The sequence below is a fragment of the Garra rufa genome, chromosome 11 (genome assembly GCF_049309525.1).
Source record: "Garra rufa chromosome 11, GarRuf1.0, whole genome shotgun sequence".
Lineage (NCBI taxonomy): Eukaryota > Metazoa > Chordata > Actinopteri > Cypriniformes > Cyprinidae > Garra > Garra rufa.
Genome location: NC_133371.1, coordinates 25,345,400 through 25,371,914, shown reverse-complemented (window position 1 = coordinate 25,371,914; position 26,515 = coordinate 25,345,400). Strand labels below are relative to the sequence as shown.

Sequence of the window (26,515 nt, the reverse complement as noted above, 5' to 3'; positions counted from 1 at the left end):
CACTTTTCATTCATAAAATATCTTTTCACAGAAAACGGCTTTTTAAGATGAAAATGACATGAAATTACTCATATATCCAGAAGATGGCAGCAGAGGATCAATCATTGGCTGCACTTAAGTATATAGTATAGCAAGTGCAGAAAGTCATTAAAATAAATAAATAAATAAGCTCAGACACAAACAGTCTATAAGGGTGAGTTATTTAAATACTTATATATAGTTCACTACAAATTAAATAAGTTAAATATTAATGGTATAATAAATAATGCACTCAATATGAATCAATATTCATAAAACCAGCCTGGTTGACTGGCTAAAACCAGCCAACCGGCCTAGATTCGTTTTAGTTTTTTTTTTTTTTAGTTTTTTTCAGCAGGGTTCATTAAAATCATACCATGGTCTGCTCTCTGTGGATTCTTTCTGCAGAAAACACAAAGCAGATACAAACTATAGTGTCTTCCATGTCAAGAGGCTGTTTACAGTTTAATGTTGTTGTTTTTTGTAATGCAGGGAATTTCTTTCCTTTTTTTGCTTTGAGTTATTTCCCTTCAACTTATTCACTTTCTGTCAAGTGCACAGGTTTCAAAAGCTTGTACAGTGGTGTCCAAAGTCTTGTGACTCATAAAATCCTTCTATATTCCTTTTGTTTTTTAATTTAATCCAGTTTTTAATTTCAGATTTCATAAATTATATGATCAGCATAACAAAAGTTTTTCTCAAAATTGTGGGCTATAAACTCACAATTGTGAGAAATAAAGTCAGAATTCAGATTTTTTTTCTCTCAGAATTATGTGATATAAACCTGCAATTGCGACATTTTTGATTAGAATTGCGAGATATAAACTCACAATTGTGAGATTTTTGTATAATTGAACAATTATATCTCACAATACTTAATTTTTTATACTTTATTCTTCCTGGATTCTTTATAACTCACAATTAAGAACAAAAGTCAGAATTGTGAGATAAAAAGTCACAATTACCTTTTTTATTTTTTATTCAGTGGCAGATACGGGCTTCCATATATATTACATGATGCAAATTTCACCACTTAGAATTAGATTTTGTTCCACCTTAAATTTCATTACAAAAAAAATCTACCCTCCGTAATGTTGGAATCTGTATTATTTAGATTTTTAGTTTCGTTTTTTTTTGGATCGCAAGTATCCCAATCCTACTGAAAGGTTTTGTAAAGCACATACATTTACTGAAGGTCTGATCCAGATCAAAACTAAGAGATAATCTAGTCATGATCTTCCTTTTGAACATCCCATTTTCCAGATAAATGCATTCCAGTGCGAAAGAGCACTGAGCTTCAATGGAAGAACAACGTCTGAACATCTATGCAATGATCCGTGTCACAGTACTTTTTTGACACAATGTCACAAAAACAGCTGAGAATCTGAAATATTTCTTTTGTTTAACTTTTATTTACTTTTAAATGTTTCAAAATAAAAAATAAACTGTAAAGATGCATTTTGAGATCCTGAGGGGGAAAAAAAATCGGTCCCACTCTATGTAATATATTCATTGTGTTTCATAGCTGCCTGGCTATTTTTGACATGTCTTGTCGAGCAGAAATCAGATTTTACTCTCTTGTCTTTCAGCACTCTTCACACTCAAGCATAAAATGAGCCTGTCTATCTGCTCTTATAGATATTGTTGGATTGTGTTGTCATTTCATTTACTTGAATAGTCTTCTCAGCAGAGGATGAGTTGAAATACGTTCTGTATGGCAGCACGAAGCAGTAGTATTGGATGTAGTGAAAAAAACCTATTATGTCTTTTGTTTACTTTTGGTGCCATTGTGGTGATTGTCTGGCCAGCTCTGGGCATCTGCATTCTGTCAGTCACCAAATCTAATTTATTTTCAAGTCATTAGCACATCCTAGTATGAAGCCCAGCAGCAGCATCTGCTGTATCACTGTGGCGGGATCTACAGGGACCTGCACTCATAGTGTGCGTTCTCTCTTTATCGCCGCATGCTTATTTTCCCACCTCTCCTGCCTCCGTTCTGTGTCTTACATTGGTTTTCTCTTTCTTATCTCCCTGTTGCGCTCCCATTCTGTCTCATTTCACAGTCTTTTTAAGGAAACCCATACAGATGCAATGACGCTGTGGTAGCCTGCCACACTAAGTGGGATTATGGAGGTGTGGTGTTTTATCTGCATTCGCTGAGCACCCACTGAGAATAAATGAAACATCATTTCCTGCTTATATCCGTCACAGCATTTAGAATGTCATCAATCAGCAAAGCTGGAGATGTGGCTTAAATTAAAATGCTTCTTCCTTGCACAGATTTATTGAAAAGCAATAAATCATGTGATGCTGGGGTGCTAGTCGACTAACCTAATCTTTACATTCAGCCCAAACCAAACCATCATTCAAAAGTTTGGGGCCAGTAAGAATTTTAAATTATTATTTTTTTGTAAAGAAGTCAGTACATGTAATTAGTGAGGGCAAAATTTGATCGGTGATGGGAATAACGGTGTTACTTTTTTTTAGTAACGAGTAAATGACTGTTTTCCCCGTTACAATGCCATTACCATTAGGCTCCTCTCTCAGCCATAGGAAGCTTTGCAAAGTGTTGCGTTGTTCTACTGAGGTAAATTCTGGCTTATTCCTCTCAATGCGTCGTCTTCCATAAACGAGAAGGAGCTGACATGAGCTTGATGAATGTTCACGTTTGTTTTCGGAGGTGATGTCCACACATCTTAAGTGGATGTTTAAAATATTTGAATATTTCAAAAGGGGAGCTGCTCGTGGCCGTGATTACATTAGAGATAATGAGTTTGAAGATAACAACTGGAGCTTGCGTTGTTATCATACGGATTACTTTATCAGAGAAAATTTGTTTTCGACAGGACTTCATTTAGAACTAGACATTTCAAGCTTTCTATACATATATTTCTCATGTCTGTGAGGGAGGTATTCGCTGAGGTTCAGGTTGTTTTATTTATGTGTCTGTAAAGAGAGATTAAGGAGACAGAGAGAGAGCGCACCATTTATTTTCTTTATTGTACAAAAGCACATTGTTTTGTTGTTATTATGACTATACACAAATGAAAGTAGACCCTTTGCAGTTACAAATGAGATCATATCTGCACGATCAAAAATGAGGAGTATTTTTAGATCTTTTTGTGGTCTTCAAAAAAAAAAAAAAAAAAATGAGACAGACCGCAAAGGAATTAACAGTGCTGCCGCGGGATGTTTTTCATGTTTGCGCTTTGAAGCGACCCCAATAGCGTGATATTTAGTCCTTGGAAGTTGTCACTCACATTGTCCCACAGCAACATTTTTAAAGTAACACAACAGTACTTTTCCCTGGTAATTTGTTACTTTTACAATGATGTAATTCAGTTACTAACTCAGTATTTGTGAGAAGTAACTAGTAACTATAATTACTTTTTAAAAGTAATGTGCCCAATACTACAATTGATCAAAAGTGACAGTTAAGTTGTTAATAATTGATAATTTTACAAAAAATCTGTTTCTATAATGTTATAACTACTTATTCATCAAAGAAATGTTAATTAGACAAGTAATTAATTTTCAAGATTGATGATAATACTAAATATTTTTGAGCACTGAATCAGCATATTAGAATGATTTCTGATGGATCGATCATGTGACTGAAGACTGACATAATGATGGTGAAAATTCAGCTTTGCCATGACAGGAATAAATAACATTTTAAATTACTACATTAGAAAACATTATTTTTTAATGATAAATAATGAGTAATAATATTTCACAATATAACTAGTTTTATAGCACTAATAAACTAATAAAATCGTTGTCACCTGACAATAGGAAATGATAGGTCTTCCAGGCAAAAAGTGTAGTTTTTAAATTATATTTAAACTTCTTATTATAACATAAAAGTTCTTTAAAGTTGTGTCTTGTGACGTTATGTTTAGGCACAGAACGTGTCAAACGAACTAAAACCGAAAGCACAATATGGCTAAATCCTTTCATAAAGTCTGTTTTCGCTGCACGTTTCAAAGCAAAGCGCGCACTTCATTTAAGCGATCAGCTCGTGATCTGTTTTTTTTTTTTTTTTTTTTCGCACCCCAGAATGGCTTCGTTAACGGCATTGGGTGTTTAGTTTGGTGCGTGTTTGGGAACGCAACGGCCACCAGTTATGCTTTGTTTTTGCGGCAGATGATTACAGCCTTTTATTAGATTTGTAGTGAGGCACTACTTTTTACTAAAGCTGGAGTTTTCCGTTAAAATAAAGCTCTATCGTTTCTAAAACACCAGTGTGAATGTAATTTAGACTGAGACAGTATTCCACAACTAAGACTTTTATCTGACTCAAAGGATTAGTTTACTTTCATAACAACAATGCACAAATAATGTACTCACCCCCTTGTCATCCAAGATGTTCATGTCTTTCTTTCTTCAGTTGTAAAGAAATTATGTTTTTTGAGGAAAACATTTCAGGATTTCTCACTTTATAATGGATATGGATGGCGCCTCGAAGTTTAAACTTCCAAAATGCACTTTAAATGCAGCTTCAAAAGGCTCTAAGTGATCCCAGCCGAGGAGGAAGGGTCTTATCTAGCGGAACGATCGGATATTTTCGAAACAAATTGAAAATGTATATACTTTTTAACCTCAAATGCTCGTCTTGTCTCCTCTTTGCGCAGCAAATGTGAAGTCTGTGTGATTCGGGTAAATACAGTTAGGGTATGTCTAAAAAAATCCGAAAAAATGAAAAAAGAACTCATAAGAGTCATTTGTTCATGAATTAAACTATGGTGAAGCTCTAGTGCGATTTCTTTAACAAATGATTTCTATGAATTTGTTCTTTTAATGGATGGTTAAAAGCCGAGCTACTGGTGTGAATTAATTTCTCTGTTCTAAAGTAATCGATTTCCTTAGAAACCAAAATGCACCTCGAGGAGCAATAAATGCTCTTTTCTCTCTTTCAACCGTTTTAAGCAGCCATATGGGAACCCGTGATATGCTGCTAATTATAGAACAGTCTCACCTCCCAAAAAGGTGATTAAACAATTGAGCCAACACATTGATTTCCTTGTAGTGTTGCCATCTTTGTTTAACAGCTATCAAGCAGTAGGTGGATGCATTGAATGACAGCCATAAACTGAATATGTGTGAATCTGTGGAAATCATCAGAGACACAGTGTGGGTGGCTGCATTTGCTAATTTATCAAATTGGATTTCATGCTAAAAATAGTGTGTTATTAATCCACCTATCCACCAGTGGCCCCCGGACGGCAATGTTCACAAGCGGTTTCTTCACTTAAATTAAAGATGTCTTCATGATTCGCACCACACGACTGTGGACAACTCAGTATGCGCTATCAATTCATCATGCTTCAGAGTGATATAGTTGTTTTTGTTCCTCCGAAGTGAATTCAGATTGGAAGTTTCTGTCACGTCTTGCAAGATATGACTGTTTTTTATTATTCTGAGTGTTCATCTCCCTTGTGTCTTTCTCTCTCTCTCTTGCTATCTTTCTTTACTCTTCACTTCCTCCTCTTTTTCTCTCAGATCTCTCAGATGCTGGGGAATGAGATCAAGTTTGCGGTTCGAGAGCCTGTGGGACTGAGGTAAGACAACATCCCTGTGCTGTTCTGCCGCGCTCTACACCGCAGTGCTTAGGGGAGTTTGCTCTTATAAACCTCATTTATTACGTTCTGCCTTAGGTCACCAATGCAGAAAATAGCAGGCCTTTAATTAAAGCACAGTTATTTTGACAGGCCACAGATGAAGCAGCTGAACACTGTGCATATGATAAATGTACAAATTCAGCTTCTGTTTAAGTAATGTGTGTCATTTTGTCTCTGGGTAGTAAAGCAAATGATTTATGTAAGAAGAATCCCCAGCAATATTATTAGCTTCGAAGTTATAACACATTTCTAGAATATATGCAGTGGGGTCCAAAAATTTAAAACCACTAGTAAAGCATTTTTTTTTATTAAATACATTTATTAAATACATCAGACTTCAGTGTCATGTGATCCTTCAGAAATCATTCTGTTGTAATGATTTGGTGCTCAAGAAATATTTCTTCTTATCATTGTTGAAAACATTTTATTGGACTGTTCTGCTTTTAATACAACTAGAGAACATTTTTTATCAATAATAAGGACTTATTTCATAAGATTTTACCAGAGAAGTAACTAAATTCTTGCCATGAAAATATCCTCTGTTGCTGACATAGCTTTACATCTACATTACATTTACATTTAGACATTTAGCAGATGCTTTTATCAAAAAAAAAAAAAAAAACTTACAAAAGAGGACAATGGAAGCAATCAGAATCAACAAAAGAGCAATAACATGCAAGTGCTATGACAAGTCTCATTTAGCCTATCGCAATACACAGAGCAAGGTTTTTTTTAAATTATATAATAAATAAAAAGAAAATAGAAGTAAAGAAGAAAAGTAAAACTTTAAAAACTGTATACTACTACTAATATTGGAAACAGTTGGGCTGTTTGATATTTTTGTAGATACTGTGATGAAGATTGATGAAATGAAGAAGATTCTTTGATGAATAAGAACGGCATTTATTTAAAATAGAATTTGTTGTAGCATTTAAAATTTCTGTAATGTTTGATCAATTTAATATGGAAGGCCATTTATGTCACTGAATAAAAAATAAAAAAGGGTTATAGCAGCTTTTTATCTTACAGTTCTGTTTTCTTAGACTTGCAATTGCGAATTGTAAGATATAAACGAGCAATTTTGAGAAAAACTGGACTTTGTAACTTGAAATTGCGAGTTTATATCTAGCAATTACGAGAAAAAAAAGTCAGAGTTTATCTCACAATTCTGAGAACAAAGTCAGAATGGAAAGTTTATATCCACAGTTGCAAGAAAAAGGTCAGAATTGTAAGTTTATATCCCGAAATTTTGAGGAAAAAGTCAGAATTGCGAGTTTATATCCCAGAATTGTTAGATACAAACTCACAATTCTGACTCAGAATTATGAGTTATTCTCACTATTCTCACTACAAAAAAGCAATTATGACTTTATAACTCCCAATTGCAAGAAATAAAGTCAGAAATGCAATTGTGAGGAAAAAGTCAGAATTGCGAGATACAAACTTGCAATTCTGAGCAAACAGTCAGAATGGCAAGTTTATATCCCACAGTTGTGAGAAAAAACTCAGAATTGTGAGTTTAGACCCCCCCCCCCCCCAATTATAAATTTATACCTCGCAATTTTGAGAAAAAAAGTCAGAATGGCAAGTTTATATTCCACAGTTGCGAGTTATAAAAAAAGTCAGAATTGTGAGTTTATATCCCGAAATTACAAGGAAAAAGTCAGAATTGTGAATTTATGTCCTGCAATTGCGAGAAAAAAGTCAGAATTGCGAGACACAAACTTGTAATTCTGAGAACAAAAGTTATCGACTGATGTTTACATTACCTCGTAAGGTCCTGGCAGATCACTAGATGAAAAAATGCACCCAGGAATCGAAACGAGGAATCGAAATTTTAATTTTATAACAAGTATCCGATTCTTTATCTTAAGTATCCGATTCCAGAATCGGAATCGATTTTCGATTCCCAACCCTAGCAAAGAGCATCTTCATCTTCAATGGAAGAAAAACATCTGGCCATCTTCAAAAAGAGATCATAAAAATGTCACAGATTTACTAAAATTGGTCAGAATCTAAAATAATATCTTATACGTTTTACATTAAAACATTTCTTTAAGTTTATTTACTGGTTTAAATGCAATTGCAGTTCCACATGAATTCCAGATATTTGATCTCAGGCTTTTGAACTCTTCAGTACTGTATATCATTGCCCATGGCATTCTAGAATAGAAAATGCACAATCAAAGTTAGCCGTCTTCTCGACTGACTCTGATGTTTTTTCCTCTCTCAAGGTTATGGATCCTCTTCTCCGCTGTGGTTTTCACAGTCATGGCCCTTATGGTAAGTTTTAGTAACTATATTTAGTATCATGAGGAGTCTATACATTAATAATTAATTTTAAATGTGTGATTTACAGGCCCTAGCTTTCCCCAACCAGCTGTACGAAGTTGTATTCGATGAAGAACAAACAGCCACCAGTGTCTCTATACGTCTCTATGGAGGGGCCATTCTCAGTAAGTCATTCAGTGTTTTTAATAATGCAAAATAGCCTAATGATCTCTCACACTCTTAATTAGAGGTTGTCATGTGGTCAGCACATTGATGGGCCATAAAAAGACTCCTCTATGTGTCTTTTTTAACATCCTACTCAAGGGGCTGTATGTTTTTGTGTTTGTTGTGAGAGTAGCTGGCCAGTCAGCCAGTGGATTGTGAAGAGAAGCGAGGAGGAAATATTCCCTGCGGGGCGGCACACTTTCCGCTGCTCATTCATTAATTGCACATTAAATCGGCCTCTTTCTGGCTCACTGCAGACAACAATTTTGCACAAATTAGTAGTGCAATTATTCCATTCTCTACCTGATCCCCTTTCAAATCTTGCCCTCAAAAATTAAACAGATGAGATGTATTTTTAATATTACTATTTAATTCTCCTGGTAATTGTTACGTCTGTCAGTATGTGTCAGTCGCCGTTCTCTAGTGTCTCCGCCGGGTCAACATTTTCTGTCTCAGCCCCCCAGTGATAAGTTACCTTTAATTAAGTTTAGTTCACTGGAACAGTGAACATTTGTGTCATCTCACTGAACAATTCACTACATTGGTTTAAACTCTGAAAATGAACTAATTTTTCAGTTGCTATTACTTTAAGCCTTTAGTGTCACATGATCCTTCAGAAATCATTGTAAAATGAGATATTTTTTTTATATTATCAGTGCTGAACACAGTCATGCTGCATAAAGGAGTCGTTCACTTTCAGAACAAAACTGTACAAATAATGTATTCACCCCCTTGTCATCCAAGATGTTCATGTCTTACTTTGTTGTCGTAAAGAAATTTTTGAGGAAAACATTTCAGGATTTCTCTCCATATAATGGACTTCTATGGTGCCCCCGAGTTTGAACTTCCAAAATGCAGTTTAAATGCAGCTTCAAATGGCTCTAAATGATCCCAGCCGAGGAAGAAGGGTCTTATCTAGCGAAATGATCGATTATTTTCTAAAAACATTTACAATTTATATACTTTTTAATCTCTACACAGAGTACACACAGAGCTAGACAAGATGAGCATTTTAGGTTAAACAGTATATAAAATTATTATTATTATTATTTTTTTTAGAAAATAACATCGTTTTGCTAGATAAGACCCTTCTTTCCTCAGCTGTGATCGTTTAGAACCATCTGAAGCTGCATTTTGGAAGTTCAAACTTGGGGGCACTATAAGTCCATTATATGGAGAGAAATCCTGAAATCTTTTCCTCAAAAAACATAATTTCTTTACGACTGAAGAAAGAAAGACGTGAACATCTTGGATGACAAGGGGGTGAGTACATTATCTGTAAATTTCTGAAAGTGAACTACTCCTTTAATATTTATGTGGAAACCTGTTTTTTCAGGATTCTTTGATAATATAATATTTCATAAAAATAGCATATATTTGAAATCCAAGTCTTTTTTAACCCTTACTAAAATGTTTACAAGATATTACTGATTCAAAACTTTTGAAAAAAATTGTATATATAACACTTTCTCATTTATTTGACTTCTTTTTGGCAGGTCTCTCTCTGATCATGTGGAATGGCTTGTACACTGCTGAGAAGGTTATCATCCAGTGGACGTTACTTAGCGAGGCGTGCTATTTTGCCATCCAGTTTTTAGGTTTGTTTCAATAAGAACTAGAGTCTTGCATGCTTCCTTGTCAGCTCTACATGGGCCCTGATGCTACTGCCCTCTAGTGGTTGTGGTTTCTCCATGGATGCATTCAAGTACATTCATGTGTATTGGACCTTTTTTTGTGGTTTATTGCACATAAGAATTTGTCTGAAACATTTACAAGAGATAAAATTAATTTCTATTTAATTTGTTTAAATCTATTTTTCACATTAACAAAATATTGTTTATGTAGAGCATAGGGCCAATATATAGCATTCTTCTAAGTTAAGTTTTCATTTTCAGAATTGCATGGTTGTATCATTATTTGGAGAAAAAAGTTTGAACTGCTAGTTTATATTTCACGTTTCTGAGAAAAAAGTTTGAATTGTTTGTATATCTTAAAATTCTGAGACAAAAGTCAGAATTGCAAGTTATATTTTACAATTCCTTAAACAAAATGTCAGAATTGCAAGTTTATATTTTACAGTTCAGAGAAAAAAGTTTGAATTGTGAGTTTATATTTCGCAATCTGAGAAAAAAGTCAGAATTGCAAGTTTATATTTTACAATTCAGAGACAAAAGTTTGAATTGAGAGTCTATATTTTACAGTCCTGCCAAAAAAGTCAGAATTGCTAGATTATATTTTTACAATTCTGAGGAAAAAGTCAGAATTTATATCAGTTTATATCACAATTCAGAGAAAAGATGTTTGAATTGAGAGTTTATATCTCAGAATTCTGAGAAAAAGTCAGTTTATATCTAGCAATTGAACTAGCAATTGCAGCAAAAAGCCAGATGAGGAAAAAAATAAAAATGGCAAGTTTATATTTTACAATTCTGTGAAAAAAGTCAGAATTGCAAGTTATTTTACAATTCTGAGGGGAAAAATTCAGAATTATGGAATGCGAACTTGCAACTGAGTTTTGATCTCATAGTTCTGAGAAAAAAAGTTAAAATTGCGAGTTTATATCTCACAATTCTAAGACAAAAGTCCGATTTGCAAGTTTATATCAGAATTCTGAGAAAAAAGTCAGAATTGACCTTATGCACGCATAAAGATAAGCCAGCTCGTAAACTTCCGCTGAAGCTCATTTTATATGTGCTATATATTCGGTGGACACTCTTGAGACTCATCTACTGCCTCGTTCTTATCAGAAACTGAGAAAAAAAACAATGTTAGCGGCATGAACATTCAGTTTCATATTATTCAACAATCCTGTACTCTTCGTATCTGCATAGTTGTACGTTTAAATGCTGACAGCAAACACTATCATAATGTGTTTAGGCTAACGTTAGCTAGCTAGCGATTCTTATCTTCAAGGACATCGATCTTAATCGTATTGTTGATAATCAGTAACTTGCCTTCATAGTCATGAACACATTTTTTAAATCTTGCAATATTTTAAAGCCTTTATTATTTTCTAACTGTGAAATAAAATTTACTTCAAGGACTCACTTTTCATTCATAAAAACGGCATAGATGACTTTTCATGGAAAACAACGTCTTTTTTAGGCTAAAATAAAATGGAATTACCCCATATAACCAATAGATGGCAGCAGAGGATTTATTATGCGGCTGCCTTTTAAACTCCCTATATCAAGACGTCTTGCTTTTCGATTTATTATAAAATTACTAGTATAATAAATTGTAGTACTTTTAACGCCCTTAGATATATATATATATATATATATATATATATATATATATAGTATAGCAAGTGCAGTCATTAAGCTCAGACACAAACAGCCTATAAGGGCGAATTATTTAAAAACGTATGTTCACTACAAATACGTTAAATATTGATGGTATAAGAATTAAATAATGCACTGAATATGAATCGACAGGAATTTGAAATATTTTATATAATTTAATAACTACATCTTTTAAGTTTTATCTTGAACTGTTAACTATTTAATCTATTAAATAGCTTATATTAACCAACACAAACTTGTTACTGCTGTAGTTTTGTTACTCTGAATTTAGTCTGAATCATTTAAGCTCTTTTTTTTGACATCAGCTTGTCATGTTTCGTCCGGTTATTACTGTCAATCATAGCAATGACTCGCACATATTTAGCCGATTTACTCGCAAATTTTTTTAAATCGCCATTTGTCATTCTTGAAACGGTATACATGGACGTTTGGTCCTCTTAGACAAACAACACTTTTCTTCGATTGTGAGTGGATTATGTAGAGAAAACGAACAAAGTACGCTCATATTACGGCACAGTACAGTTGACCGGAAATGACTTAGCTGGCTTGACTAAACAAGGAAGTAATTTGTGCATATGGTCAATTGCGAGTTTGTACCAATTCTGAGGAAAAATTGTAAAATGTGATTTCATAATTGCGAGGAAGAAAAAGTCAGAATTGTGAGATAAAAACTCTCAATAACCTTTTTTTTCTTATTCATTAGTAGAAATGGGCTTCCATAGTAAGGCTAATTAGTCATTGTGATATTTATGATACATTTATCTTGATATTTGGATCACGTATATCTTCGCTTCACTATGTTACAGTGACCTCCGTCACTCTGGTGGAACTGGGCTCCCTACCAAATGCTGCCATCCTCCTCCTCCTCAGTCGCATATTCTTCCTCACTGTCACGCTGTCCTACTACTACCATCTGGGACGCCGGCCCAAGAAGATCTGAGAGCCCCGCGAGCACCGTTACAACACATGGTGCTCGGGGAGTTGAGCGACAAGCCACTGGGCTGGAGTTTCAATCAGAAGCTTTGAACAGTGACACAACCAACAACATCAACCTGTTCACCTGGGCAAGGACAACATTTTAATTTCAGCTTAAAAAACAGGAGTTTGCCTTTACAGCGCAAACTTCTCTTTTTGTTTTGTTTTCTTGTTTTAATGGGAAATACTAACAATATGGTAGCCCTCCTCATTCACCGTTTATCATGTAACATATTGCACACCGTAGCCGAACTTGGACCGCTGGCATAACTGTCTGTAGCTATGGTATCAACAAAACTGCAAATCATTTTGTGTAATAATGCCAGTGAGCTCCTAGTCATGTGATTTGCGTAAGGGTGGCTAGTAAACACTAGATTGTGAGTTTTTACATGCAAAGCTTTGAGATTTTGAGCATTGTTCCTGGTTGGTATATTTGTATCACAGCTTTATCACTGAACTAGGAACAGTCTGCTCATCGAATAGGAATGGTTTTGAAAAGTTATACTTAATGAATGACAGACGCAACAGGGTCATTTGTTTGGTGTGTTGGCTTGTTAAACAGTTAATAGGTTTGAGCTAATTATTCATATTTCAAGATATTCCAGTCAAGTTTGTCATCAAGATGCCAGCGTATATAAACAAGAAATGTTTTAGGTTTAGTACTGCCACATGGTTGTGTAGCACAATGACGTTTGGTTCGTTTTAACAAGCAATGTAGCATTATTTTCCCTCACTTTTCCCTAAAATTGCCTTAAACTGCACAAGCGTTCCACATGTCAGCACACTGCCAGGTGTTTGTATTCTCCAAATGATCTGTATATATTTTGTTGATTTGCAATTCTCCAGTTGCTTATTTATTGGCCTGCCCAAAATTTTTTGCATAAGTTAATTAGATTTTTTATTTTTAACGTTCGTAGTATAACTTGCATGTTTATTGTCTGAGTTGTTAAGTCAAGAAATGATCTTGTATGCCCTTGATAACAAGTTCTATTGAGACAAACTGCAAAATCAAAACGAGTCATATGTACGGTAGTTACATGTTTGCTGCCTTGTGTGTATTTGCTAATAATTTTCAAAGTGTCCATTTGTACAACTCACATTAAAAGCATAATAGAATTGGAAGCATTTTTTAGCTTTAATAGCATAATTTGGATATTAGATATTAGTAAAAATGTTGGAAGGAATACATTTAGCAAGAACCTATACGCTATAAGTTAAACATCTGCTGTTAAATGTTGCGTACGAGGCTACCGCCTGTTGGTTGTTTTCATATATGGTAGAAAAAAAGCGTGTGTCTATGTACAGTATGTGGACAAAAGTAGCAATTACTTGCAGGGTTTAATTAGGCTTTACTTTTAACCTGGCCCAAGTCCAAACCTCTGCTATACATGGCTCAAAATAGGTAAGTTTGAAGGACCAGCCTTGTATAGGCTCATTATGGCAAGCCGTTTTAGCCTAAAATATACTAAGCGTTACTCGTCGTAATTGCAATTTTTACTAGTAACAATTCAATTAGAGAGCTCTCTAATTGGCATTTTTACTTGTAAAAATGCAATTACGACGAGTAACACTTAGGATATTTTAGGCTAAAACGGCTTGCCATAGGCTCATGTTTCTTTCACATGTCATGATTTCGTTTTTTTGTTGTCTTTACATGGAAACGGGTTCATAGTTCAAATCTTAGTACAAACCTTTCCTCTCGCTGTCGTGTACAGTCGATATTTTTTCGTTGACAGAACCAAATCAGTTATAACTAACTTAGTAGGCTAATTCCGAATAGGCACGGCTATTACTGTATCTTCTTTTCCTCATTAAAAAAAAGCAAGCTCTCGTCCCTCTTAACACTCGCCCAGCTAAATACGATGATGGATAATGCCAAACATGAATCATTTGTTATTCACGTCTCCTGATGAGAATTGTGTTGCCATGCAATTAGAAAAAATCCAGTTAGCTGCGAGTGGCTTCAGCTGTCTGCCGATGGTATACATAATGCCTCTGAAGGGATGTTGTACTTTTATTAAATGTGTGTGTGTGTGTAAATATTTTATTGAGAGATGTTATTGTTATGGACCTGCATCGGTATCTTTTTGGAATAAAGAAAATGTACATTTATTGCAACTGTCATTTAAAGTCCTTTTTTTTGTGGTGAGATAAACTCTTGAATAATGAGCTTTTACCGCTTTTACCTCAGGCTAGCTTTAGCTTTTTGTCGGCATATACACCAGTTTGTATATGTATAAACTGAGAATAAATAAGCTTTCCATTGATGCATGGTTATAGGACAACTATTTGAAAATCTGAAATCGTAGGGTGCAAAAAAAATTATTTTTATTTTAAAGTTGTCCAAATTAAGTTTTTACAAATGCATATTACAAATCAGAATGTAAGTTTTACTATATATATTCACGGCAGGAGGTTTACAAAATATCTTAATGGAACATGATCTTTAATTAACATCCCAATGATTAAATGAAATGAAACATTGGTCATTTGACCCATACAATGTACAGTCGTGGCCAAAAGTTTTGAGAACTACATAAATATTGGAAATTGGAAAAGTTGCTGTTTAAGTTTTTATAATAGCAATTTGCATATACTCCAGAATGTTATGAAGAGTGTTCAGATGAATTGCATAGTCCTTCTTTGCCATGAAAATGAACTTAATCCCGAAAAAAAAAAAAACTTTCCACTGCATTTCATTGCTGTCATTAAAGGAACTGCTGAGATCATTTCAGTAATCGTCTTGTTAACTCAGGTGAGAATGTTGACGAGCACAAGGCTGGAGATCATTATGTCAGGCTGATTGGGTTAGATTGACAGACTTGACATGTTAAAAGGAGGGCGATGCTTGAAATCATTGTTCTTCCATTGTTAACCATGATGACCTGCAAAGAAATGCGTGCAGCCATCATTGCGTTGCATAAAAATGGCTTCAAAGGCAAGGATAATGTGGTTACTAAGATTGCACCTAAATCAACAATTTATAGGATCATCAAGAACTTCAAGGAAAGAGGTTCAATTCTTGTTAAGAAGGCTTCAGGGCATCGAAGAAAGTCCAGCAAGCGCCAGGATCGTCTCCTAAAGAGGAGTCACCTGCGTGATCGGAGTGCCACCAGTGCAGAGCTTGCTCAGGAATGGCAGCAGGCAGGTGTGAGCGCATCTGCACACACAGTGAGGCCAAGACTTTTGGAAGATGGCCTGGTGTCAAGAAGGGCAGCAACGAAGCCACTTCTCTCCAAAAAAACATCAGGGACAGATTGATCTTCTGCAAAAAGTATGGTGAATGGACTGCTGAGGACTGGGGCAAAGTCATATTCTCCGATGAAGCCTCTTTCCGATTGTTTGGGGCATCTGGAAAAAGGCTTGTCCGGAGAAGAAAAGGTGAGCGCTACCATCAGTCCTGTGTCATGCCAACAGTAAAGCATCCTGAGACCATTCATGTGTGGGGTTGCTTCTCATCCAAGGGAGTGGGCTCACTCACAATTTTGAGCAAAAACACAGTCATGAATAAAGAATGGTACCAAAACACCTTCCAACAGCAACTTCTTCCAACAATCCAACAACAGTTTGGTGAAGAACAATGCATTTTCCAGCACGATGGAGCACCGTGTCATAAGGCAAAAATGATAACTAAGTGGCTCGGGGACCAAAACGTTGAAATTTTGGGCACTTAGTAATTAAATATCCTCTACTATTCTTCATAAAATAACGCATACAGTGCTTTCAGAAAGTATTCAGACCCCCTTAAATTTTTTTTATTTTGTTATTTTACAGCCTGATACAATTGTTTAAATGTTTTTTCATTAAAAAGCACTTGACATTTAGCTCAGGTGCCTCCCATTTCTCTTGATCATTGCTGAGATGTTTCTACACCTTGATTGGAGTCCACCCGTGGTAAATTAAATTGATTAGACATGATTTGGAAAGGCACACATCTCTCTATAAAAGGCCTCTCAGCTGACAATGCATATTGGAGTGAAAACCAAGCCATAAGATCAAAGGAACTGCCAGCAGAGCTCAGAGATGAAATTGTATCCGGGCACAGATCTAGGGAAGGCTACAAAAAAAAAAAATCTGCTGCACTAATCTTTCCGAGAGCACATTGGCTTCCATAATTTGGAAGAAGTTTGGCGCAACAAGGCCTCTTCCAAGAGCTCGTCGACCAGCCAAACTGAGCAATTGATGGAGAAGGGCCTTGTCTAGACTGGTGACCAAGAACCTGATGGTCCATGATCCATACTCCATGCTCATATGCAGAAGGGAGAAACCTACAGAAGGACAAACATGACTGCAACACTCCATGGCTTTGGGCTTAATGGTGGTGTGACCAAACTCAATTCTCTCCTCAGTGAAGACACATGAAAACACACTTGGAATTTGCAAAAAAGCATCTAAAGAACCCTCAGAATCTGTGAAACCATATTCTCTGGTCTGATGAACATTAGTTCTAAGCATCCTGTTCGAAGGAAACCAGCTCTGCTCATCATCTGCAGAGTACCATCCCAAAAATTGTAGTATCAGGCTGCAAAACAAAATTGAAAAAAAGTGAAGTGGGTCTAAATACTTTCCGAATGCACTGTACATCGATTAATGTAGTGCTGTTTCAAAATATCAGAAAATGCATCTCCAGAAACATTAGGATAATATGTATTTTATCCACTTTTAATTTTTTTTTTTTTTTTTTTATGTAAGAGCAGACGCAGTCATTTGTAACTTTTATGTGCGAGGCTTCCGGTCTCAGCCGCTTCCAGCTGTTTTGTAGATCGTTTTGCTGCTTGATATTTTAAACTGGTGTGGTTTACCATATTATGTTAATGTATAATCATAATTCTGAACACAGAGGTTTGTAGTGCAAACATTTTTACCGTTTATTGTTATTCTTTTCTCTATTTTCCTAAAGCGGCTAATGAACCGGAAGTTACGCACAATCACACGGCTTTTGCGTCCAGTTTTTGCTCTTTTTGAATGATCAGTTCATCTGAAGTATGTTAATCTCACACATTATTAACAAATGTTTTTTCCGCTTTTGTCCAGTGGATGGCAGTATTGTCAAAACAATATATGACGCCATTACTGATTATTTGCATGATTCTAACAGTAATTAGACTTTAGCAGTTCTAGCTCGTATGAATTATCTATCATAGAAAATTACATTGATGTTGTATGTGAAATAAAATTTTAGGGGGACACATTTAATGAAAATGTGTTGGGGCTTTAACCTTTCACTTAACAGACTCCTAACCCTAACCCAACAGACTCAGACAGGTAGACGCTTGAAAATAAACTACTAGGCTAACAAATGTATGCCAGAAACCTGTATTTTATAAATGATAAAAGTTGCATAAATTAAGTTCATCGCACAGATCTGGTCCATATGTGTGTTTGTGTGCCAAAGTGATACATAAAAGGATGATTTTTATTAACACATTTCCATTCCACAAAGCTGTGAAACCCAAAACCCAATAGCCTCCATGGTTTAGGATGTGGTGGAATGAGTTTCTTCGGAAATACCAGTTAAAACTATAAAAAGGGAGGAAACATGTTTTCCATCTCTGTCATAAAGTATGCAATAAAACCGACAGAACCATCCTGAAAACAATATTCGAAGGATATCCTTTCAGTGTATAAATTATGACTTTACAGTCGGGACAATAACTAGCGGTTATGGCAGAGCTCTGACTTTGGCGGAAACTGTGGTCACCATAGCAACCAGTGTGTTCAGCCAGGCAAGGGCGGTAAAGGGTTAAAAAAGTGGTTTTTCACATGCTGCTGCTCTAGTCTTTTTGTTCACTCTCAAGTAGCGCGACAACGAACTTACTGACAGCTGCTCAACGGATCCTCCTTGAGACTTGACACAAAAGAGGTAAATGTTTCTCAGTTGGTCTAAAAATGTTAGTATATAAGTATTAAACGTGATTTAACTTGCTGCTAGCCCTGAAGTAGTGTTTATAAGTTAATATAAACTTATTAGTAAATGAGGTCCTGAGAAGCAATTTTTTTTTTGTTTACCTTATTCGCGTTTTCAGACTGTTGTAAACTAGTTCTGCTCTATTTTGAAGTGTTTTGTTCTTTGTATATGGCTTTAAATGTTCGCTGATGTGGCACTGGCAGCTTGTACCGTTTTCACTGCGTTCCTGTGAACAATCGCAAACAGCTGAATTTGACGCGACTTAACACGCACATTCTCTTCGTTCACACGCATGTCAATGAATTGCAGCTGGTTTCGCCAGTTTTGCAGCAGTTTTGATGGTGATTTGGTTTCTTCAGAAACTCTGAAACACATGAGGATCAACAAGTTGTCTACGTTGCAACAGTGAGACAGCCTTGTTGGTTTTAAAAAGCATTGGTGTGTAAGCACAACCCGTTGTATTAGCTTTATATGTTCACACGGTCCTGGAACACCTATGAGTGAATTTTTACATTGGTTCTGAAAGCTGAATAAATAAGCTGACTATTGATGTATGGTTTATTAGGATATGACAATATTTGTCCGAGATACAACTATTTGAAAATCTATAATCTGAGGGTGCAAAAAAATCTAAATATTTAAGAAAATCGCTTTTAAAGTTGACATTACCAATCAAAAATTAAGTTTTGATATATTTATGGTACGGAATTTACAAAATATCTTCATGAAACATGATCTTTACTTATATCCTAATGAAAGTATAAAATCGAAAAGTTTGACCCATACGATGTATTTTTACAAGACTGGTTTTGTGATCCAGTGTCACATATAATCAGTATTATATTTATTAAAGCCAAGTATGAATCTCATCAAGTGTTCTTAAGAAGTTTACATTTATTCCAAAATAATGACTCAAGACTGTAACCAATGAAACAATATTGTTTATTTGTGAACTATTTAGCTGTTACCTTTGAACTATTTTGGAAAGTTTTGGATCATCAGTCATCAAAGCTCAATGAATATTGGTCAGACAGATTTACTTTAAATTTCACCAAGCTGGTTAATATTAAAAACTCCCACAGATCATGTTTTCAGGCCATTTTAAGTCTTCTTTTGATGTAACAAAGTTACTATATCTAAGTGTGTGAGTTGTTGGTTTACTTTTTAAAATGAGTTTTCCTATTAACACCATTATATTTTTTGTTCAGACTGATTCATGAATGCTCATGAACACAAGAGCTGTGATTTATCACATGAACAAATCACAGCCGAACATAACCAGTTATATCCAATCATATCGTCGATGGAAGCATTTTTCGCAGAATTTACCACAGGTTGTTTTTCATGTCTGCGGGTTGAAGCGACCCTAATAAAGTGATATTTATCCCCTGCAATGCGAACTTTGCCAGGGGAAACCCACCAAAAAACGTGTATTTTACCTTGCTGAATGCAATTTGTAATGGGGGAACCCCCTCAAAATGCTGTTAGGCTAGTTTTGAGTAGCAATTGGGTGGGTTTTGTTGTGAAAACCTGGCAACCCTGCTTTCCCCCATTCATTCTCAATTACCCCCCAACAAACCACCGCAGGTTTTAGGGGGTCTGTTAAAACTCAATGGGCTCAGGGGATGTGAAATAGACGCAGGCTCCTGCTGTAACTGCCTGCCTTGGCTACTTGGAGGAAACACTCCTGAGATAATAATATATAGATCAAATATCATTAGTTTGTCTTTTCACAAAAAAAAAAAAAAAAGAGAATCTTGCTAAGCACAATCTTCGAAACCAATGTTTATTTAAAATTGCCTTAATAATAACACACTTTGTTTAATGGCTCAGATATTTGAACTCAAAGCCAGAAATATACTCAAAACGCGAGCATTTGGCCAGCGTTGTATGGAGAGTTTTTAAGAGTTGTCATCAGTTGGCCATATTGGTGGCACTGAATGTAAACAATGCAACTGAACCGAATGAAAACCACATATTTTGCTGATTATTGCTGTTGAAAATGGTCTATTTTTGTCATGTTTTGGGTTGTACTAATCGGTCAGACCAGGAAAAACATTTGGAGTACTATAGACTGCCAACATTTGTGTTTGTTCTTATAATTTTCGATTAGGTAGGTGAAATATTAGGCTAATATCTTAATTAATATTGCTTGTGTATCTTTACCACCTGTTAACTTTAGTTTGTCAAAATATTGCACCTTTTCCTGCTCACTAAGTCCTTCGCCGTAAGTTGCATCTATAAAATACAGTAGTGTTCTATGATTACAGTGTATATTAATTCAATTTACCAAACATAAATTGAACAAAAACACAAGCTCTGAGCAGAGTCTGTAGCAGTTTTAAACCATGCAGAATTTTTGGTAGAAAAGGTATCTTCCTCTAAAGTGATTTGAATGCACCTCACATAGTAATTTTGACTTCCCAACTCTCAACAGACCTTTAGCCCTAGCTGTGACAAATCTCAATACTTAAGGAGATGATAGAGTTAAATGTGTGTGCCATTAAACAGGATGTGTTATTATACAAGTAAGCCGCTATAAACATATTGACATTAGAAAACCTGTTCAGCAAGATTCTATTCCATTTATTGCTTCGCCACAGTTCTACTGAACGGAAAAACATTAACGCCATTTAATAAAGCCATTCTAGGATATTAGGGTCACTGGTCTGCTGTCAGGACTGCGACAGCTGTCTGTAATGAAAGCACAGATGTGGAAATAGGTCAGAACTGAGTTTGGGCTGAGCAGTGGATGCGTCTTCAGGTCCATAAAAGGTTAAGGGCTGGCAGACCTCCCAGGACGTGTCTCTGACTGGAATGAGCCCTCAGAGAAAAAGAGAGAGAAAGAGGGCAAGGATACAGATGTTCCTTTTCTTTTACTTTGACTTTTCCAAGCTGGAAAACTCCTGCTGTAGGAGCCAGCTAAAAATGGGATGCTACGGTGTGTTCAAGAGCTGCTTTGCCAAGACTTCTGCCTGTAGGAGAAACTTAATAGGCAGCTCTTTTTCATAAGGGAAATTTAGGTTTGGGGGCTTTCTAAAAAAAGATTTCATGTGCATCAACGTTCCTTGTTGCAAACTATAGTAAACCAGTCATAACTTAGCTTGCATATATTAGTACACACTTCATTTAATGCCTTATAATTATAATTATCAACTTTTCCAAGCATTTAAAAAATATAAATATATATTATATATATTCAAAATGTTACTGTTTCTGCTGTACTTTGGAACAAATAAATGTAGGCTTGGTGAGCAGAAGAGACTTCTTAAAAAAAACATCAAACATCTTACTGTTCAAAAACTTTTGACTGATAGTGTATGTAGGACTTCTTCAATCAGTTAAGGTGTGTTTAAACTTGTAGTTTGGTTTTCATAGTTCTTTTGTTCCAGACCAAAAAAGAAAATTATAGATTGAGGCATTTTTCATGCCATTTATTATAACACCAAACCTAACAATACAAAAGAAAAAGCACAGGGACACATATGGCCACAACCTGTGTTTAGTTGCATAAATGCTTATACAAGTACAAGTTTCAAGTTAGTCATAGTTCTTTTCTCTCTCTCTCTCTCTCTCTCTCTCTCTCTCTCTCTCTCTCTCTCTCTCTCTCTCTCTCTCTCTATCTCTCTCTCTCTCTCTCTCCGTCCTTAGGACTGGTCCTAGCTTTTATGAGCCAGTTACATAACTTACTGAACAAATAAGACTCAATACTCCTTGGGTAACTGCTAGTTGGTCAGACTAGTTCTTAGGACACAGTCTGGCTAAGTATATGCAAATGGCCCTTGATTGGACAGTTTTTATGACATGTATAATGCAAACTTACCAAACAAATAAAACTACTGTGTGTGGGGCTAAATCAGTGCACATGAGGTGGTATTTTTAACTCGAAAAAAGCTTATAAAATATGTAAAGGAGTCAAAACAGTGCCAGGAATTCCTCTGTCACACACACTGACGTTTTTGCAAATATTCCCGCAAATGTTATAAATTGTAAAACTTAAATACATTGTGTGACGAAACATTTAGGTTTGATGATTGTAGTTCAAAAACTCCTTCAAATTAAAAAAATCCCCCCATAAGAGTCACCTAAAGAGGGATTTCCCCCCCATTTTCCAAAATGAAATTCAGGCCCTGGTACTGCCCCAATGACAGCTTTTGCACCTTTATCTCTGTGAGCCCACGTTTGCGCCATCAGAGTGACAACTGTGTATGAGAAGACAGCAAAATGAATAGATACCACTGCTTTCTCGACTTTTTTTCTGTTTTAATTTTTTCAGGATTCCGTTTTTTTCCTTTTTAATTTTTCTGCACTGTTTTAATGGTTAAATAAAATAAAAAAATAGTCAAAAAACATGATTGAAATCATGGAACTCTTTTAACAGCAATTTATTACAATTTTAACTAATTAGATTTTTTAAAGCTCTATGAAATACTTTTTTTTTCTTCTCAAATTCAGTTTTATTTTGACCAAATTCTGTGATTTCCATAAATTTTCTGGATTCCATTTTAAATCAAAATCAAAATTAAAATTAAAATCATCTTTAATGAATAGATTTTTTTAATATAAAAAATATATATATTATTATTTAGTTTTTATATGTTTCCAGAAATACTGTGCTGTGTTTAAAATTTTCTGGTAAATAAATTATGGTAAATATTTTTTTCTGGTAAATATTCCTTAAATAATATTTCAATAATAATTGTATTAGTAGTAGTAGAGGTAGTCATATTAGTGCTATCACTACAGGTTCATGTAAAGTTTCTGTTTGTATAAGATGTGACCATAGTTTTTCTCAAAAGAAATGGTAAAATGCTCTCAGAGCAGTTCTAGAGGTTATGTTTATGTGTTCATATACTCGTATATTGAGCGCTGCACGCTTCAGTATGTGTGTAGTAAACTAAACTGCATCTGCACCATTTATTCACACAGAGACATGCAGAACATGCAGGATTCATATTTAAATTGTAATAATTATGGCTTAATGTTCACAGGTACTAGTCTTTATCACGTTTTGATTTACTGACCTATTTGATTTATTCATCCAATTTTGTCAAATTCCGTGATATTTCATGTTATACAATTAATTCCTTTTTTATGATTGGATTCCGCGATTCTGTTCACGTTTTCCACATTGTGAAAATCATAAGGTCCTAACCAACACAGAATGACACATGCATCTATTTGTCACGAATCTCATGCACAATTTTAAAAGAATTTGGGAGTCAGTTTTTACTGAAGGTGAGCAGAAATTATTAGGGATGCACCGATCCGTATCGGCCGATCACTTGCACGTTTTGTCAGTAAAGCCGGTTCTGTAATCAGCGGTAAATGCCATCAGGTGCGTGATCTCACGTTGAGCCGTATATACTACACACAGCCGTTGTTCACTGACGAGCTGCGCACATTCACACTGATAATGAACATTGATTTGCGCAGCTCATCGGTAAACAACGGCTGTGTGTAGTATATACGGCTCAACGTGAAATCACGCACCTGATGGCATTTACCGCTGATTACAGAACCGGCTTTACTGACAAAACGCGCAAGCATGATCGGCCGATTCGGATCGGTGCATCCCTAGAAATTATATTAATTGTTACACTCGGATGTACATCGCATTACGCAAGAACAGATTTGTCACTACTTCCATTTCATTACTGCACAAATTGGTTTTCATATTTGTTTCTCTTGTGGTCTGCAGCCTAGTTGAAAGTCTGATCAAAACCCTTGACACACATGAGGAGAGTATTTATATCTGGCAGAGGTTGTGTGTGATTCTTTAGATGGCTTTTGTCACTTAAAGGGATAGTTCACCCAAAAATGAAAATTTGATGTTTATCTGCTTACCCCCAGGGCATCCAAGATGTAGGTGACTTTGTTTCTTCAGTAGAACACAAATGAAGATTTTTAACTCAAACTGTTGCAGTCTGTTTGTCATATAATGGCAGTGAATGAGTTCCAAAATTTTGAAAGTAAAAAAAAAAAAACATGCACAGACAAATCCAAATTAAAACCTGCGGCTCGTGACGATGCATTGATGTCCAATTAATGATGGTGCATTTTGACATAACTTTTCGTGTAAGTGTGTAGCAATACCATGCAAAAGAAAACTTAATTCAGCATTTGCACGCTGATTGAGAGGCGTTTTCGGTGAGCACACTTTGAGTGTTTGTGTATGCAAAGAAACCAGCAGGCTTTCAAGTTCTGGCAAGACTTTTAAACACGTGCGAATACTGAATGTCACTTTCGTAATAATGCATCGAGTCAGTAAAATTTCCGTCAACTGTCCCTGGACTCGGCTGGACTCGGCAATTATTCCCGAGTCCGAAAAGCTTGAGTCCAAGTCAAGTCCGAGTCAAAATGCATCCGAGTCCATGACAAGTCCAAGTCCGCTAGAAATTTAACTCGAGACCGGACTCGAGTCCGAGTACAAGTCCGAGTACCCCTACTCTGTGAGATTGGGTAGGCTTTCAGACTCTGCATAGACAACAACACAACTAACACGTTCAAGACCCAGAAAGGTAGTTAGGACATCGATTAAATTATCCATGTGACATCAGTGGTTCAACCTTAATTTTATGAAGCTACAAGATACTCACAAAGAAAACAAAAATAATTGTATTTAACAAATTCTTCTGTTCCGTGTCAATTTTTAAACTTGAACCACATGGACTCAATGACTCATTTCAATGATGTCCTTACTACCTTTCTGGGTCTTGAACATGACCGTTGTGTTGTTGTCTATGCAGGGCTTTCATTAAAAATATCTTAATTTGGTATTACAGTATTACAGGTCTTACAGTTTTGGAACGACATGAGGGTGAGTAATCAATGAAACAAATTTCATTTTTAGGTGAACTATCCTTTTAAAATCTTACAAATGCAGCAATACAAAGTACTATATAGGGCAGAAACTTTTAACATGCTCTCCAATCCCCTTAAATGGTGAGAGGTTTTTAATTTTGTAGAGAATGATGGAGGCTAACAAACACGTGTTGACAAAGTACGGAAAATTGAGTTGATGGTGTGGTAGATAATTGTTTCCCCCTGTGATTGTAATGCTTGTGATGTGGCGGTTGAAGACCCGGCTCTCATTTAGCTATAGCTCGACCTAGGGCTGCACGATATTGGGAAAAAATTACATTGCAATATATTTTTTTTCTTGCGATATATATTGCGATGTGTACAAATTCATTTATGTTCATCAGGTTGTTTTAAACTGCTTAAAAATCAAATAATAATTCAAGAATAATTGGGGTAATTTTGTAAGCATTTTCAAAGAATAAAAAAATGTAAAAGTACAGTATAATCAAAACCCTGAAATAAAATACTTTTTAAAGCTCATTTTGGGTAGTTTCATAAACAGTTTGACTCACCTTATTCACTGTCAATTCAGGCAAATCAAGGCTCTAATATGAAATTAATAATGAATGTTGCTTTTACCCTGATGAAAGGGAAATCAGCTTCTTCCTTTCACGAAAAACATTAAAAGCTTAGCCAAGATGGAGGAACAGCTGATCATAGCTGTTACAGGGAAAACATTTTTTTAGCAGCAGAGCTACTGCAACCAATTTTTAGTTTTGGAAATCCATTTATCTTTGTTTATTTATCTTTACTGAAACTTCCGCGTCTTTAGGAGAGCGCGGGTCATGGTTGCTTAGCAAGTTACTCAAGTTACAGAGCGCTTTGGAAAGAAGGAGAAAGCGGCACGCCTAGCGTTTTCCACGCGTTTTAGGCGCGACATGTGAACGGTCCCTTAAATTCGTAGTGTTTCCGCGAGTTTTGGCAACAACTGCCAGGCACTCCCGACAAAGCACCTGTTTTTGGTCAGCAGCATCCTTTTTGTATCCAAAATACTTCCATATGACCGACGTTGCGTTTCTTTTTGCGACCAAATCTTCCATTACGGCGCTTTTCTCCCGTCCCGCGCTCATTTCGCCATGCGCACGCAGAGACTGCATGCATGAAGTAGGTGAAGCAACGTGTGCATTGTAGTTTTTAAAGAACCTTTAAACATGAGTTAATTACTTTATTTTAGACAAATATAGATCCGTGAATAGAAAGTTTAGAAATACAGAAAGTACATTTTTAAATCAGACACACATACATTTTTTTTGCCCTGCATCGTGACTGCCACGATGTGACATTGCGATGACAATGCTGAAACGATCTATCGTGCAGCCCTAGCTTGA

General features: G+C 35.7%; 2 protein-coding genes across 3 annotated transcripts in view; both read left to right on the top strand.

Moving 5' to 3' along the window:
* The window catches only part of tp53i11b (tumor protein p53 inducible protein 11b), an 86,353-nt gene extending 71,814 nt beyond the window's left edge, over positions 1 to 14,539 (top strand). For both annotated transcript variants that reach the window (XM_073850523.1, XM_073850524.1), the window contains 5 exons: positions 5,521 to 5,579; positions 7,874 to 7,922; positions 7,999 to 8,095; positions 9,632 to 9,733; positions 12,247 to 14,539. In XM_073850523.1, the coding sequence (XP_073706624.1) occupies positions 5,521 to 5,579; positions 7,874 to 7,922; positions 7,999 to 8,095; positions 9,632 to 9,733; positions 12,247 to 12,380 (441 nt within the window). In that variant the 3' untranslated portion in view covers positions 12,381 to 14,539. The remainder of the gene's footprint in view (positions 1 to 5,520; positions 5,580 to 7,873; positions 7,923 to 7,998; positions 8,096 to 9,631; positions 9,734 to 12,246) is intronic.
* Positions 14,540 to 18,152: 3,613 nt separating this feature from the next.
* The window catches only part of cd82b (CD82 molecule b), a 41,717-nt gene continuing 33,354 nt past the window's right edge, over positions 18,153 to 26,515 (top strand). Inside the window, exon 1 of the mRNA XM_073850374.1 lies at positions 18,153 to 18,278. The gene's annotated coding sequence lies outside the window, so the exon portion shown is untranslated. The remainder of the gene's footprint in view (positions 18,279 to 26,515) is intronic.